The sequence below is a fragment of the Pelophylax lessonae genome (genome assembly GCF_965119305.1).
Source record: "Pelophylax lessonae genome assembly, chromosome: 10".
Lineage (NCBI taxonomy): Eukaryota > Metazoa > Chordata > Amphibia > Anura > Ranidae > Pelophylax > Pelophylax lessonae.
Genome location: NC_138777.1, coordinates 84,347,394 through 84,364,457, shown reverse-complemented (window position 1 = coordinate 84,364,457; position 17,064 = coordinate 84,347,394). Strand labels below are relative to the sequence as shown.

At 44.3% G+C, this 17,064-nt stretch overlaps 1 protein-coding gene across 1 annotated transcript in view; it reads left to right on the top strand.

Annotated features, from left to right (window-relative positions):
* Positions 1 to 685: 685 nt before the first annotated feature.
* LOC309565962 (von Willebrand factor-like) overlaps positions 686 to 17,064 on the top strand; it is a gene marked incomplete at both ends in the record, with an annotated part of 214,069 nt that continues 197,690 nt past the window's right edge. Inside the window, 2 exons of the mRNA XM_082270990.1 lie at positions 686 to 746; positions 15,837 to 15,974. Coding sequence (XP_082127116.1) covers positions 686 to 746; positions 15,837 to 15,974 — 199 coding nt within the window. The remainder of the gene's footprint in view (positions 747 to 15,836; positions 15,975 to 17,064) is intronic.

The window sequence follows — 17,064 nt, the reverse complement described above, 5'->3', positions numbered from 1 at the left end:
AAAACATACATCTTTTTTTCTTTTTTTTTTCTTGTAAATAAAAACATTTTTTATTAAATATTTAAAACATACGTAGTAGCATAAATGTACTGGAAAGCATCTATAATATATAATATAATATATATATATATATATATATATATATATATATATATATATATCTGTATATACATATATATATATATATATATATATATATATATATATATATATATATATATCTGTATATACATATATATATATATATATATATATATATATATATATATATATATATACATATATATATATGGTGAGCATAAATCTACCAGAAAGCATCTATAATATATATATATATATATATATATATATATATATATATATATATATATGTATATATATATATATATATATATATATATATATATATATATATATATATATATGTTGCTACAGACTGCAAATTCTCAAATAAAGTAGAAGTTTAAGTATACATAGTCAGAGTGTACAGTCCACATATTGTTCCAGCATCCTCCCTTACACCTGCAATTAGAGGAAAGACCAACAACTCCTCCCAGGTTACCTGTTTGGAGCAATTCTGGCATTGTTCCAAGGTACCTTGAGAAGTGTATATAAAGATCACCACAGGACTGTCCAGCCTTGTTCCCTACTAACCCTCTTCTCTGCTGCCTCAGCTACTTAGAAGATGGGGACCTCCAATAGGATCCCGTTGTGGATCCTACTAGTCATCTTGGCCCCACTGAATGGTAGGTATCCTTACCCACTCTTCTATGACTTTTCCACAGAGAAATTTGAAAACATTTTTATTTTAATTAGTTTAAGCTTTATTTTTAAAATGCACGCTTTTTAAAGGAAATTATTACTGTTATATTAAAATAGTTTTGTTAGAAAGAAGTGCTTGCAATATGTGACCTTTTAAATCCAGTGTACTCATGGAAATTGACCAATGTCCCTCAGCAGGTAAAAACTGTTTACTGGATAGAATAAATAACGTTTTTAGTTTTTCTTTGATGCTTTTGTACCATTAAAATATAATGCTTCTAAATTAGAATTAGAAAAAAAGCTATCTACTAAAAATAAATATAGACTCTTAGGGGGGCATTTACTAAAACTGAAGCATGCATAATCTGGTGCATCTGTGCATAGAAACCAATCAGCTTGCAGGTTTTATTGTCAAAGCTTAATTGAACAAGCTGAAGTTAGAAGCGGGTTGGCTACCATGCACAGCTGCACTAAATTCTAAGTATTCCAGTTTTAGTAAATCTCCCTCTTAGATATTTTACTTTAAGTGCTGATTCTGTCAGTGCTGATATTACACTGATTATAACTTTCACAGTGTGTTACAAAAAAATGTGTGTTGTATATCATTGTTATAGTTGTTAGCTGTCCTCCGCTTCTATTGGTACAGAAGGGATGATAAAATTTTAGTATATTTATATCTGAATCTGTGTGTGTATGTGTGTGTGTATAAGCCTGAGTGTTATAAAACCTTAAGGAATTTATGTACCTTTGCGCTATTCTTTGTATTTAGTGGTGTCAGAGCAGATTTATTGATGTAGCGTAGACAAGCGTTTATAAAGGATTATGTAATACAGTCATAAGATTCACTTTCTTCATACTAACCAACAATACAATACAGTACAATTAGAGTATGCATTAAAATATTTAAGATCCAGTGAACAACTTTTAGCAGTCCTTATTATGCTTTTCTAAAATAGACAAATTGGTGTACTGATTTATTTACAATAAAGTACATGGATGAAAACAGAATACAGATTGATTGCTAGATATTTGTTCAGTTACTGTTCAAACAGAGATGCTGTTGAGTACACAATATACACACTGCTGAGAACAAATACAGAAGGTAATCTGTCACAGGACATTAAAAAGTTGTTTCATCTCTCTGCCATTAAAGGGAAGGGGGAATCCATCTTGGTTTTGATGATCAATTTTATTCTTTGCATTTGAATTTGCAGAAATAAATGGAGATACAATATATATCAAGATAGGCACCCAATAGGATGCTATAGGGAGTATGTCAGTAAGGAATTATAACTTTCCAGGGCTCTTTTTTAAATCTATGTAATTATTCGGTAAGGTACTACAGAGAGCACAGATGATGTGCGGGTTGCCATTACCCATCAGAAATGATGTTTCAGAGATCTCACTCTAGACAACAGTAATATTTCAGATATAGAGGGACTGTGGTGAGCTGAAACATTTGTTAGCTTCTTTTATCTCTAGGTATCTGTAGTGGTAGGATCTCACTGCCATTGTTCTTGTTTCTTTTCCATCAAACCTTGGAGTTTTGGGTGATCCAGTCCCCACTAGAGTATTAGCATTTTTTCTTCTGTTGTATCCTTGCAAAATGTTCAAATCCAGCAGAGAGATCAGAGCCCCCACTTGTAATATCATTGTTATATGTACAGATCCTGAGTTCCTGATAGCTAAGAGAACCCACTGGGGAACTGATCTCTCCAAAGTATCTCTTTTGGACTAATTGATCCTTTAAGCTTGTCAGTTCTGAACATCAGAACAAACCTAGGCTGGGAGTTTCAAAGTCTGGCCACCCTTTCAACAAATATGTTTTTCTTCTTCTTCTTCAAAAAAAATATATATATACATATATATATATATATATATATATATATATATATATATATACACACACACACACCCTATTTACCCTTTTGACCCAGTTGAAAAAATCTAAAGGAGAACACTCTTTAGAAAGACACAGTTTGCATACTAAACTAATAGTATTTGTTAAAGAAAGCCTCCCGACTTCCGGTTCCGGCGCCGCATGGAGTAGTTGAGCACTACTCAGCTCCCGCGGCGTGGCTCCAAAAATCGGCATAAAAAGCCGGCCCAGCACCTCCAGCCTGCCCCATCGGCACTCCATCTGCCTTCCGAACCCCCCCGGACCCGGCACAGCCCCTCCGTTTGCTCCGCCATGGAGCGCTTCTTAGAAAAAGCGGCGGCGCGACCTCCGCCGGGCACGGCCCAAATCGAGGCCGCGGTTGCGGCCTACTCCGCGAAAACGCCTGCTCCAGCTGCCATGGACACCTCCCAGCAGCCTGAGGAGAGCTCGCAGCCGACCTCTGCCATATCCTCCACAGCTGCGGACCCTTCCACGGACCGGATCGCTCAGGCAGTGGTCGCCCTGCTCACCCCCACCATCAAAGCTTCAGTGGAACAAGCGGTGGCTGCAGGCATGGCCTGCATCAGAAAAGAGCTGGAGTCTCACTCCCGTCGCCTAAATGAAGCTGAAGGTAGAATCTCCAGCATAGAAGACGAAATTTACCAAATGCAGGGAACGGAACAATCCCAAGATAAACTCAATAGGGTGATAATGGACAAGCTTGAGGATTTGGAGAACCGATCCAGGCGGAGCAACCTTCGGTTCATAGGGATCCCGGAATCTGTTGCCCCCTCGGCTATCCCTGAGCTGTGTGCACGCAAAATACCGGCTGCCCTGGGCCTACAAGGTATATGTGTGGTGGAACGGGCGCACAGGATGGGACTCTACTCTGAGGAGCGGAAGACCCCTCGCCCCATAATCGCAAAATACCTTAACTATGCGGACAAATCGGCCATCTTGCAGAAATTCCGCCAAACTCCACACCTCCAAATAGAAGGTATGAAAATACTGATCTTCGCTGACTTTTCTGTTGACGTCGCAAAAAGACGTAAAGCTTTCCAGAACGTTTGCTCGCAACTACACAACGAACGTTTAAAATTTACCTTGGCCTACCCGGCGACGCTACGCCTTCGTGCCCCGAACGGCGAACAACTGTCCTTCCAGGACCCTTCGGAAGCAGAAAAATTTGTTCGATCCCTTCATCATGGCGACTCGGGTCAGTCATCTACATATAAATCATCCTCCCTTTCCAGACCGGATCCACAGCACAGCCCACGGAAAGAATCTCCGAAAAGGCAGCGATATGCGGATGTGGTTAGCTCTGGCCGCTCTGGACCCCCTCATTGACCTTTCTCCTGCCTCCTTGGTGCTACCTTATGTCTCCTGGGACCTCAGTACTCTTCTTCTGTGACCTGTCCCTGGACGACGCCTGCCGTCATACGGCAACTTCCCTAAGCATACCCTCCACAAACTGGAGTAGATCAACCTGTTTATTACATGTCGCTTATAATTCTCTCAGCCCTTAATGTTTTACTGTTCTCCTCTCTATGCCCCGCATCTTGTGCCATGGCAGCGCCTAGTTCTGTTCGTTCATCGCGACCCGGGTCTCACTCCAGATGCGTTCGTTTATAGGGCCTGATCCGCCCCGGTCGTATCTGGAGTCACGCTTGGGGAGCTGCGCTCTATTGCACACACATGCGGAAAAAAGTGAAGTTGATGCTATTGTTTTGCTATGTTTCTCTGTTCTGTAGATGTTGCTCCTTCCAGTTATCCCTTCCCTTCTCCCCTGGGCCCCCCCCCCAACGGTCGTCACCCCTTGAGCTCTAGACGGCACTTGGAGCTTCTTTCATTTAACTCTGTAGCTTCCCCCACCGTACTCTGGCATAACTATATCATATTTTTGGGCATGATGTACCATCACTGTCTAACACATCGACCATTTTTGTATGACAAATGACGCTGATATCCTGGAACGTTAAGGGACTCAGATCCCCGGCGAAGAGGATGAAAGTCCTGCGGCATTTAAAACGCCTGCGGGCGGACATAGCTCTTCTCCAGGAATCGCACCTTCCGGCGGCGGATATGCACCGCATGGAAAAGCTTTGGGTGGGTAAGGTGATAGGATCAGTGGCAGTGGGCCGCAAGGCTGGTGTCCTCATTCTTTTCCACAAGCGGCTCTCAGTGGAAATCCTGGCTGTGGATACGGATGAGGAAGGCCGATATGTCTCTGCACACGTTCGCATCAACAGTAGGGAATTAGTCATATCCAACGTGTATGCCCCTAATGTATTTGACCAGTCCTTTTACTCGTCGCTATCGACGCGGGCCCTGACACTGCCACAGACTCCACGACTACTGGGGGGCGATTTTAATGCGGTTATGGATGTAGTTATGGACAAATCCTTGCACCCTCAATCATCCCGCTCCCGCACTATGGAATCTCCTACTCCCCTGACCACTCTTGTAGACTCATTATCACTGATTGACGTGTGGCGACATTTCCACCCGACAGACCGTGAATATACCTTTTATTCTCACCCTCACAAGACCTTCACTAGGATCGACTATTTCTTCTGCTCTGATTCTCTCCTCCCCCTGATACAAGACGCAAATATTCACGATATGGCTATCTCTGACCACTCTCCCCTAGCCCTGTCCATTGACCTCGCAGGCTCCCCGACGGTCCCACTTATTTGGCGATTCCCCTACTTTTTGGCTAAAAATCATGACTTCCAGTCTTATCTCGAGCGTGAATGGCAAAATTACTCGGCGGCTAATGCGGCGCACTCCTCCTCCCCACATCTATTTTGGGAAGCGGGCAAAGCCTTCCTAAGGGGCCGCATAATTTCGTATGCGGCAGCGTACAAGAGACATGCCAAAAGCGGTTACAAGGCAGCGAGCGAACGTTTACACGCGGCACACAGGCACCTACTTCTCACGAACACCCCCAAGGCCACAGAAGCTTGGCTTCTGGCTAAGAAAGCTTTTTTTTTTTTTTTTTTGCAAATATTCTTTATTCAAGTTTTGGAGCATAACAAAGAAAATAAGAGAAAACCAAAAAAGCATATGTTTCTCAACAAGCAGTCATATAACATATAACAGTGACATCTCATAAACAACCGTACAAAGCATAGAATGGTGTAATATAAAGTGACATTACATATATAGGTATCACGTATTGAATACTGTAACCAACAGCGTCTAATAGTGTGCAGCTAAACAACACAATCAGGATAGTGTCCCCGCCCAAAAGTTCCAATGAGTCTCAAAGGATCGCATCTGCATTCTATTAATCGCTAATGCTTTTTCAAAGCTGTAGTTCATTTTTAAAAGATGAACCACCTCTTCTAAGTGGGGGGGCTCAGTTGACTTCCATTTGCGAAGAATAATCGTTCTGGCAGCCAATAAGACATGGGTGATCCAAGGCCTATATGTGACCGGTATGCGGTCTATTCCAATGTGTAGGAGGGCTAGCCCCGGGGATGGTCGGAGTATGCACCCCGTATGTGTTGACATGTAAGAGAATACCCTGTTCCAGTAGCTTGTCAAGGAAGGGCAGGCTCACAGAATGTGTAATAAAGTCCCCACCTGGGAGCATTCCCTCCAGCAGAGTTTGGAGTATGATGGGGAGAAGCCAGCCAGACGATAGGGAGTATAGTACCATCTGTTCAGAAGTTTTTGGGTCATCTCCCAATGATTCGCACAGTGCGAGTATTTATATATGGCCGCTAGGGCAGAGCGCCACTGTGGTATAGAGAGTGTAGAGCTCAGATCTTTGTCCCATTTAAACATGGAGGTTGTTTTGTAGAATGTAGAATTATCTAATAGGATGTCGTAATAATGTGATAATTTGGATTTTGTTGGGGTATTGAGTGTGAGAAGGTCCCATAAACCACCATCCACCACTATAGGCCGCAGCGGATGTACCCTTAGAAAGTGGAATATTCTCAGAAGATGGAAGTACATGTGGCCCGGAAGTTTGTACTTTTGAATTATCTCTTCAATGGAAAGGAGAGACCCCTTTTCATAGAAGGATGTGATAGATGTTACCCCTAATTTGAGAAGTAGATGAGTTGGTATATCCGGTAAGTGTTGTGCGAGTATAGTAATAGGTAGTGATGCGCTAGGTGAGACATCCCTCACTGTTGATACCGGAGATAGTCGCCATACCCTCAGTGCCGCCTGTACAGTAGGCGGCAGTGGGGCAAGTCGCCACTCCAACCACTTATCACCCCATAGCAGGGTATGCAAGTCCCTCGTTGGTACCACATCCTTTTCCATATCCACCCACATGGGCGACTCTTTGGTAATCAACCACTGTTTTAGCTGGGTCAAAATTGTAGCCCTATAATAATTGGTGAGGTCGGGCACTGCAGCACCACCGAATTGTTTTTTTTTAACTAGAAGGGAAAGGGCACAACGAGATCTTTTGCCACCCCATATAAATGACCACATTAATTTAGAAAATTTTTGGAGATGTGTCGTTGGGAAGTGGATGGGAAGTGCCCTGAAAAGATATAAAATTTGAGGGAGTATGAACATTTTATATGCTGCGACTCTGCCACTCCAGGAGAAGTACGGGGTTTTCATGTGGGAAATATCAGTCGTGAGTTTGGCCAATAGTCTATTTACGTTGGTGGATAAGAGTTTGAGAGGGTCGGCAGGCAGGTCAATGCCCAGGTAATGGATGCGTTCATTGGACCATGGAATAGGGACAATTCGTTGAATGCTAGACTGGATATGAGCGGGGACCCCCAGATTGAGAACCGTTGATTTAGTTGCGTTGAGTTTATAAAACGAAACTCTGCTATAGCTTTGTAGTGTGTTATAGGCCTCAGGTAGGGAACTCTGTGGGCTGGTGAGCATCATAATGATATCATCAGCGAACAGATTGATTTTATGATGATAATTCGGTAATTTGAATCCCGTGATGAGGGGGTTGGATCTAATAGTCTCAGCTAGTGGTTCTATTACCAGGTTGAAAATTGTAGGCGATAGGGGACAACCCTGCCTAGTGCCATTAGATATATGAAAAGTCTTGGACAGTATTCCGGAGGTATACACCTGTGCCGAAGGAGACGAATAGAGGGACAATATGGCGGAGAGGATGGGGCCTGTGAAACCAAATTTTTGTAGGGTGGCCTCCATATACCCCCAATGGACCCTATCGAAGGCCTTTTCGGCGTCTAAGGTAAGTAAAACTGAAGGGGTTTTGGAAGAGTGTGCTTGATGCATGATGTTTAGGATTCGCCGGGTGGCATCCGACGTCTGCCTTCCAGGGGTGAAACCCATTTGGTCCTTATGTATGAGTGTGGGGAGCATGACTTGTATTCGTTTGGACAGTATACGGGCATAAATTTTTGCATCCGAGTTGAGCAGAGAGATGGGGCGGAAGTTAGCGGGCGTGGTAGGGTCTTTACCCGGTTTTGGCAGGGTGACTATGTGTGCACTCAGGATGTCGGGTGGAAGGGAGGAAGTAGACATAGCCTTGTTAAAAACAGCAGTCATAGTGGGGCTAAGATGTTGGGTAAAGAGCTGATAAAATTCATTGGAGAACCCGTCGGGTCCAGGTGATTTGCCTTTTGGTAGGGAGGAAATGCTAGAGCATACCTCCGCAACCGTGATTGGGGAGTTGAGGTCTCGCAATTGTTGTTCAGAGAGAGATGGCAAGGACACCTTGTGAAGAAATTTCTGTATGTCTTCCTGAGATGGCTGAGTTTCCGAAGTGTTATCTTTGAGATTGTATAAAGCACTATAGTACGTAGCAAATTCATCCGCGATAGCTTGTGGATGGGTAATTTTGGATTTTGTTATGGGATGGATTAGGTAGGGAATTCGGGATTTTGCTTGTTTGCGCCGAACTTGGGACGCTAAAAATTTACCTGCCTTGTTAGCCTGACAATAGTATGTTTGTTTAAGGTAATTAAAGTGTCTGTGGGAAAGTTCTAAAAGCAGGAGACGAAGTTCTTGTCTCAAGTTAATGATGGTACGTGATTTAGATTCTGTAGGGGCAATCTTATTGTCCGTTTCTAATGTGTGTATTTTCAGAGTCAACTGAGATATCTTGTCCTTCCTCTGCCTCCGAAGCCGCGCCTGCTGCTGGATGCACACCCCTCTTATGAAGGCCTTTTGTGCACCCCACAGCACCCACGGGTCGGAGACAGAGGTCCCGTTGTGTTGGTAGAAGTCCTGCAGTTGTTTGGTAATATGCGCCTGACACTCCGCATCCTGCAACATGCGGGCATCACACCTCCAAATGTACGAACTAGCACACCTCACCGCATCCTCTATTGTCAATTCCACAGGTGCATGGTCAGACCACGTTATGTCATGGACAGCAGAGGAGGAGGCCTTGTCTAACAGAAATAAGTCAACAATGAACATATCTATACGGGAATATGAGCAATGCCTGGAGGAAAAAAACGAATAATCCCGCTCCAGAGAGTGCTGGCATCTCCACACATCAAATAATTTTTCATCATGCAACGTCCGCCCAAGGGACTGTTGTCGGCTCCGGGGGGACGCAGAAGAGTCCAACCCGGGGTCGACAACAGCGTTAAAATCCCCACACAATAAAAGATGACCATATTTAAACGTTGATACTTGCTTGAGGATCTTGCGTATGTAGCGTAATTGATGAGAGTTTGGCGCGTACAAGTTCACCAAAGTGAGTGGCAGATTGTTGATATCGCAAGTCACCATGATGTATCTACCCTCAGGGTCCAGAACCGTCTTGTGTATTTGTACCGTCAGTGTGTCCCTGAAGGCTAACATCACACCTCTCTTTTTCTCGGCACTAGATGCAAAGATGGTTTGGGGATAGTTCTTGTGACCGCAGATTGGTGAGGAGTCTGCTTGAAAATGGGTTTCTTGAACCGCTAAAATATCAACTCTACGGGTCAAAGCTTCCTTCCAGAGGGATCTCCTCTTGGCCGGGTGGTTTAGGCCGTTGGCATTCACTGATAACAGCTTAATGGTCATCGATCAGAGAGAAGAGCTCTGGGTAGTCGATGTCACTCAGAATTAAGTCGGCATTGAGATTCAAAAAGGTCGAGAAACATGAGGAAAAATAAACAAAAGGAAAGGGAACCATAGAAAGGCATAAAAAAAGAGCCGTCTCGGCAGCTCGAGAGCGACAAAACTCGCAAAAGGATTTGAGGGGGGCCAGGTGAATGGATGACATTCAGAGGCCCGAGACACGTATGTGAGGATCAGTTGCGGTTGGGGCTAGGATGTGAGGAGGAAGGCCGTGAGTGCCTTTTACGGGAAGACTCATGCCACTCGGTTTCCAATGAGCGCAGGGGCGGAGAGGCCGCAGCCGCAGCCTGGTCAGCGGGTAGGATGTTCCATCTTCTCAGTAAAGATAGGCCCTCATCCAGTGTTCTGATGGCCGTCGTAGAGCCCCCTTGTGTCACCAAGAGTGTTGCTGGATACCGCCATTTATGATGTATTTGGTGGTTGCGCAATGCCTTAGTGATGGTAGATAAGTTGCGCCGTGATTGGAGTGTGATCTTGGAGAGATCCGGGAGCAATAACACATCACTATAGGGGTCTGGCAAGGTTCCGTGCTGTCTGGAAGCTAGCATAATTTTATCTTTTGCAGTGAAAAAATTTACTCTGAGCAATACATCTCGCGGAACATTGCCCTCCAAAAAGGTGGGCTTGGGCAGACGATGAATCCTGTCTATTGTGAGTTCGGATTCAGATAGTGAGGGCACCAGTAACTTAAAGAGAGATGCGGCATATTGCGGTAGCTGATCCATGGCGATCGATTCGGGTACACCCCCTAACTTAATATTGTTGCGCCTGGAGCGATCCTCCAGGTCCGCCACTTTATTTCTTAGCCATGAAAGTTCATCCGATTGTTTATTAAGCTTGTCTATGACTGAGTTAATGGTGTCAGCGTGTGTTTGCACCGAGTGTTCCACTCGATCGATCCTGGATCCCAAAGCCGAGATCTCTGCAGTAATGCGATCTGTATTATGCTGCATATCCACTTGCATGGACGTTCTTAGGGAGAATAGCATTTCCCTCATGGAAGCTTCCGATATGGGATTCCCCCCTGAGGAGACAGCGCCTGATGTAGTAGTGACAGGCAATGCTTGCATCTCTGGAAGTGAGTGGGGATGTGAAACTTCCATACCTGGGATGCCTAGAGGTCCTGGCGGCGAGTCTCTCCTCTGCCTGCTTTTCGCTGGGCTCCGGGATGTATGCGAGGGTGGTGAGGGTGACCCCGAGGACTGACCGCTGTCAGGGTTCCCGATGATCCTGCACTGTGGATGCGGAGGCGGGAGTAGAGGTAGCCTGGCAAGCGGCTCGTTACCCTGCTTGGAGCTCCGTGCTTGTCCTTTCCCGCCGGCGCCATCTTGGTGGAGACCATGCGCCTGTGAGATGAAGAAACCGGACAGTTTGTTAAGCTGTCCGGTGTCCTTCTTCCTGCGGGTCATCCTGGAGTGTTCAGCGGGCTATCAGGTATCAGCACGGCTGTCCGTTTAGTCGGTAGGCGCCCTTGTTGCGGCTCGTGTCTCTGGTGGCTCACGGAGCTGACTTACAGTGCAGCCATCTCTCGTGCTGGCAGCCACGCCCCTCCCGCTAAGAAAGCTTTTGATGACTGGGCAGAAAAGGTGGAACGCATCCACACTGCCCACTTGGCTGCGTCCTTGCACAGGTTCGGCAATAAAGCGGGCAAGATGTTGGCGAGCATGTGCTAGGGTCGGCCTTCTCCCACACACATAGGCTCTCTTCGGGATCCCTCGGGCTTGGTAGACTCTTCTCCCCTAGGCGTGCAGCGCATCATGAGAGATTTCTACTCTTCGTTATATGGGCAGGAAGACGTAGAGGAAACGGCGGGCGATATGTTTCTGTCAAACACGGGGCTTCCTCTTATTGACCCTGCACAATTGCGTATGCTGAACGCTCCGATATCGGCGGAAGAAATCACACAAACGATACGACACCTAGCGGCTAACAAATCTCCTGGTCCTGACGGTCTCACAGGGGAATTTTACAAATCTGCTATGACATGCTTGGTCCCTACATTGGTTGCCGTCTACTCCCATATTTGGGACGGGGGGCCTTACCTGCCGACATGTAACCAGGCTATTATTAAATTGCTTGCAAAAAAAGGGAAGGACCCTCTGGAACCAGGATCGTACCGCCCTATATCGCTACTCAACCTCGACGTTAAAATTCTATCAAAAATTGTTGCCTCGCGCCTGGCGCTCATCATGCCCACTCTAATTCACCCAGCCCAATCCGGTTTCACCAAAGGACGTTCGGCTACGGCGAATATCCGGAAGGTGTTACTGGTGCTAGAACAAGCCCGCATTCATCCCGACAAAGACCTGGCCATAGTAATGCTAGACGCCGAAAAGGCATTCGACAACGTGAACTTCAACTGGCTACGGCGGGTCCTGGACACTATGGGGTTCAAGGGCCCATTCGTGCACCTGGTTACCTCTATGTACACCTCTCTGACTGCTAGACTGTGTGTGGGTGGATCCATGACGGACGATTTTAGACTGTACAAAGGAACGCGTCAGGGGTGCCCCCTATCCCCGCTGCTCTTTAATTTGGCGATGGAACCCTTGTCGCGTTACTTTTCCACCAAGGCGCCCTTACACGGTGTCTGTGTAGGGGACCGGGAACTCCGGATCTCCCTATTTGCTGACGATGTGCTTCTCTTCACCTCTCAACCCACTGACGACATACCCACGATAGTTTCTACCTTTGACGCCTTCAGGAAATGTTCGGGCCTTAAAATAAATTATTCTAAGAGCGAAATCCTCCCCCTGGGGTCTAACGTACAACGTTCGTGGGAATGTAATTCCCCCTTTAAGATTGCACCTCATGCTATCACTTACCTAGGTATAAAAATCGGAAGGACGCCTGCATCAATCTACACCCTTAATTACCCCCCGCTATTCGCCAAAATTAAAGGGGAACTGGAAAACTGGAAGGATCTACCGCTGTCTCTCTTGGGGAGATGCCATTTGGTTAAGATGGTCAGCTTTGCACGCATACTGTACTTTTTGCAAACCTTACCATTACTGATCAAACACAAGGACGTACAGGAGCTCTCCAGAGCCTTTTCTCGTCTCCTGTGGAGAGGGAAGAGGCCTTGCATATCCTCCAAAAAGCTAAGCCTCCCCAGGCGAGACGCAGGTATCAATTTTCCTGACATACGACTGTATAATTTGTCATGCTTGCTGAGGGTGGCTTTGGACTGGATATCTCGGGCGTCACAATTCTCGAACTATGAGTTGGAGTCCCAAATGTCCAAGCCTTTCGACCTGGCAGCCCTTCTCCATGTCAGATGGGTTCAATTCCCTCCCGACCTGCGACATAGCTTGCTCCTGAGGGACACAGTTATAGCGTGGAGGGAGATACGCAAGCTGCTAAAACTACCACTGTATTTCTCTAAATTTATGCCGATCCGGGGCAACCCGGCTTTTCCCCCTGGTATGGATCACACGGTCTACAATCATTGGAACTTGAAAGGTCTGGTCACCTTCGCCCAGCTCTGCAACACCCAAACTGGTCTCTTACTCCCTATTTCGGACACCTCCAAGATTTATGACTTGTCTGCATCGGACCATTTCTACTTGGCACAATGTCGTCATTTCATCCGCACCACCTCACCCAAACCTGATCAGCGATTCCAGCCGTCACTTGTGGACTCTCTTAAAGCTTCTGGCAAATACACCATTTCTGACGTGTATAAACCCCTCTTACACTCGTGCCCACCGGCGATCTTTACATCATCCGCAAAGAACTGGCTCAAAGACTTTCCTGGAGAGGACACCCTACCAAAGATCATAAGTGGTCTTCAGACAAATTTTGAACTCACCCCTAACTCTATCTGGAAGGAAACGCAACTTAAGATCTTTCATAGAGCACATATTCCGTTCCTCTCAGATAATACGATGCTGGATGCCCACAAATGTCCTTTTTGCCTCATTGAACGCCCATCCCTCTGTCACAAGTTTTGGGACTGTCCTTCTATTACGTCATTTTGGGATAGGGTGCTCGCCTACATTGAAACCGTCACCAAACTGATTGTCCCAAAAGACCCTCTTCTCCTGCTGTTTGGCTACTGGGACAAACGCCTGCAAAAATGGTCAAGCACACCAGACGTTTCCCCTCGTCTCTGGATCCTTACCACTCTACTAATTGCCAGGCGACTGATCCTGAAACATTGGATTACAAGTACCCCCCCCTTGTATCCATGCTACAGCCAGAGCTAACCACACTCCTTTCCATTGACCGCATAAACATGGACAATGTGTCCCCCTCTGCCACTGGTCTCTTCCACGCCAAGTGGAACGTCTTCCTCAAGCACATGTCAAAAACCTCGGATGACCCCCCCCCCTGTTGATTTTGCCTTTGCATTCACTATGAGTGACTCCACAATCCCCGCCACCTATGCCAACCTGGGACTCATGTAATGTCTGGCCATTGAGTTCTGGCCACCCCCCCTTTCCACTCTTCCTCTCCCCTCCTGCTGGATCCCTCCAATCACTGTTGCATTTTGCTATGTACAATTCTTGTGTATACCTGTTGTATTATCTGACTTGTTAAATTGTCGAAAAATTTTAAATAAAAAAAAAAAAAAAAAAGAAAGCCTCCCAGGAGCAAAATAGAGGCTGTCAACTAATCTCTTTAATTTGGGGTACATGCAAGTTCTTTATGGGTCGTAAATGTAAAATTTGTCAAATTTATGGCTTTTGCATTTAGATCACCCTTGTCTTACCGAGGATAAAACATTGATTTCAGCATTTAAGTGTGCTCTTTCCCTTACACAATAAAAATGTAGGTTTTTATGTCAATTTCACTGGAGGTTCAGAACTGTAGTTCTTTTTTGTGTGTTACGATAATATCCTTGCTTTATCATTGTATCTAGGTAGAGGTAGTCAGGTTAGACTTTCTTTTGGTTTCTTTACCTCTTTTTAATATGAAACATTACCCAAGGAACATTCCACATTTAATAATTATGATACCAAAATTAGCCCCTGAACAGCAGTAAATCATAAAGCAAAACTAAACCCATCAAATGAATGGTTTAAAAAATGAGTTATATTTCTGGAATGCAAGGATTGCCACCTGTCAAATTTGCTTGTTGTGACAGACCTATCCAGGACAGGGGCTTTTGGAGGGGACTGCAGTGTAGCCTCTTGCCTACTGACTATGGTCCCTGCTTCTACTCTTTGTGAGGTGTGTGCCTGGGGGACCCTTGGAGAGGTTTTGTTTCTGGTTCAAGTCCATGTGTCCCAAAAACACACAGATTTTGGCAATTAGAGGTCCCAGATCCATATTTAGGGCCTTCATGCCCAAAACCAGAAAAAAACTGCTTTCAATTTATACAATAATAGGTGCAATGCTATAATAGCAATGTTTAAATAATAGTGAAATTCTCAAAAACCATATATCTTATGCATCAATAGAGTGCAAATACTGAGTGTCACAAAAAGGAGGAAAAAAGGAGAAAAAAATCAGTTTATATATGTGAACATAAAGTCCAAAATGAAGGGGTTCCAGTGTACTCTAAGTAATTATAAATAGCAGTGTAGACAGTCCATAAATAACACCCAAATATGAATATCCACTACCGAAGATGGGTATTGTGCTTACCAGTACATATGGGCTCAGATACCATAGTTCTGAGTCAATAAAACATGCGTGATCCTGGTCCTGGTCACAGAAGCAATTCAAAGAGTCTTACATCACCACTTCACAATAGGAAAGCTGCTCACTCAATCATTTTGTGCATTCCCATGGACCATGAAAACACAAAAAGGCCTGTTTCAATGAAGTTCTGCATTTCACATGGTTTTGCTACATCAGTGCTTCACAATGAACTTGACCTCTTGTAGGGTGGAGACCATCAACCAGCAGTTGTCCCAAAAAACGTAAGCAGGCTTGGGCTTCTAGCGTTGTATTTCTGCACTCCCCAGGTGCCCCCTTTATGGCAAATAAATACTTCCACACTACACACACTTATTCCACATCTCCTGTCTCCTGTATTGCTCTCCCAGCTATTTCCTCTGTTCTTCTGCATGCAGTATGTGCAAAAATCCTATTAACTCCTATGGAGGGACCATCTATTATGCATCCCATGGAAAATGACTGCATTCTTTGCAATTTCAGCATTTATATAAGACTTATAATTTTAATAATTGTAATTATTTTATTGTAGCTCAAATGCAGAATTATGATTATGCCTCAGAAGAGACTGAAACAGAAACGTATGACTACACTGTTGATGAAAACATACAACAGCAGCAGCAAATACAACAACAGCAAGTAGTACAACAACAGAAACAAGGACATACTGGTACATTTTAATTGTCTATAGAAATAATATATAATTTTAAATAGAAAAAAAAATGCCTGTTTAGATAAACCATGAATAGTACCTTGATTGATTATTCTTAATATAATTCTTAGCTGATATATGGATATACATAACTTACTTATACCAAAGAAAAGATCCAATCGAACATTCAGTTTATAAATGAACCTTGCTTTTTTTTTAGTATCCGTCTATTGTGATTGCTAATGCTATATGCAATGCCACCTTAATCAGATATTGTCGACAAATGAAAGAGGGTTGAAATAAACATTTTCATTAATATACTATATATGAGGGATAATTTAACTGTAACAACCAAAGTATATAGTCTATTCATTTGTTGTATCAAGAATAACTATCAATATGTAATCTTTAACCACTTTACCACCGGAGGATTTTGCTGTCTTCCGTCCAGGCCACTTTTTGCGATTCGGCGCTGTGCGACTTCAACTGACAATTGCGCGGTCGTGCGACACCGTACCCAAACGAAATTTACGTCCTTTTTTTCCCACAAACAGAGCTTTTGGTGGTATTTGATCACCTGTGCGATTTTTACTTTTTGCGCTATAAACAAAAAAAGAGCGTTTATTTTGAAAAAATAACAATATTTTTAACATTTTTTTATATGAAATTCCCCCCAAAAAAATTTTTGGCCAATTTGTTTTCTGCTACCTATGTTTGGTAAAAAAAATCTCAATAAGCGTATTTTGATTGGTTTGCGCAAAAGTTATTGCGTTTACTAACAAAGGGAAAGATTTCTGTCATTTTTGGTGTTTTTTTTTTTAACGAGTAATGGCGGCGATCTGCGTTTTTTTTTGCGGGACTGCGACATTGCGGCGGACAGATCGGACCCTTGACTGACATTTTTGACACTTGTGGGGGTACCAGTGACATTACTACAGTAATCAGTGCTATATATATGCACTGTTACTGTAAAAATGACACTGGCAGGGAAGGGGTTAATTTTATTGGAGAGGGAGGGGTTAATGTATGCCTGGTGCTTACTGACGTGTAGGGGGGGAGGTGACTGAGTGAGTCATGGACAGATCGGATGTCCAGCTATGCTGAACAG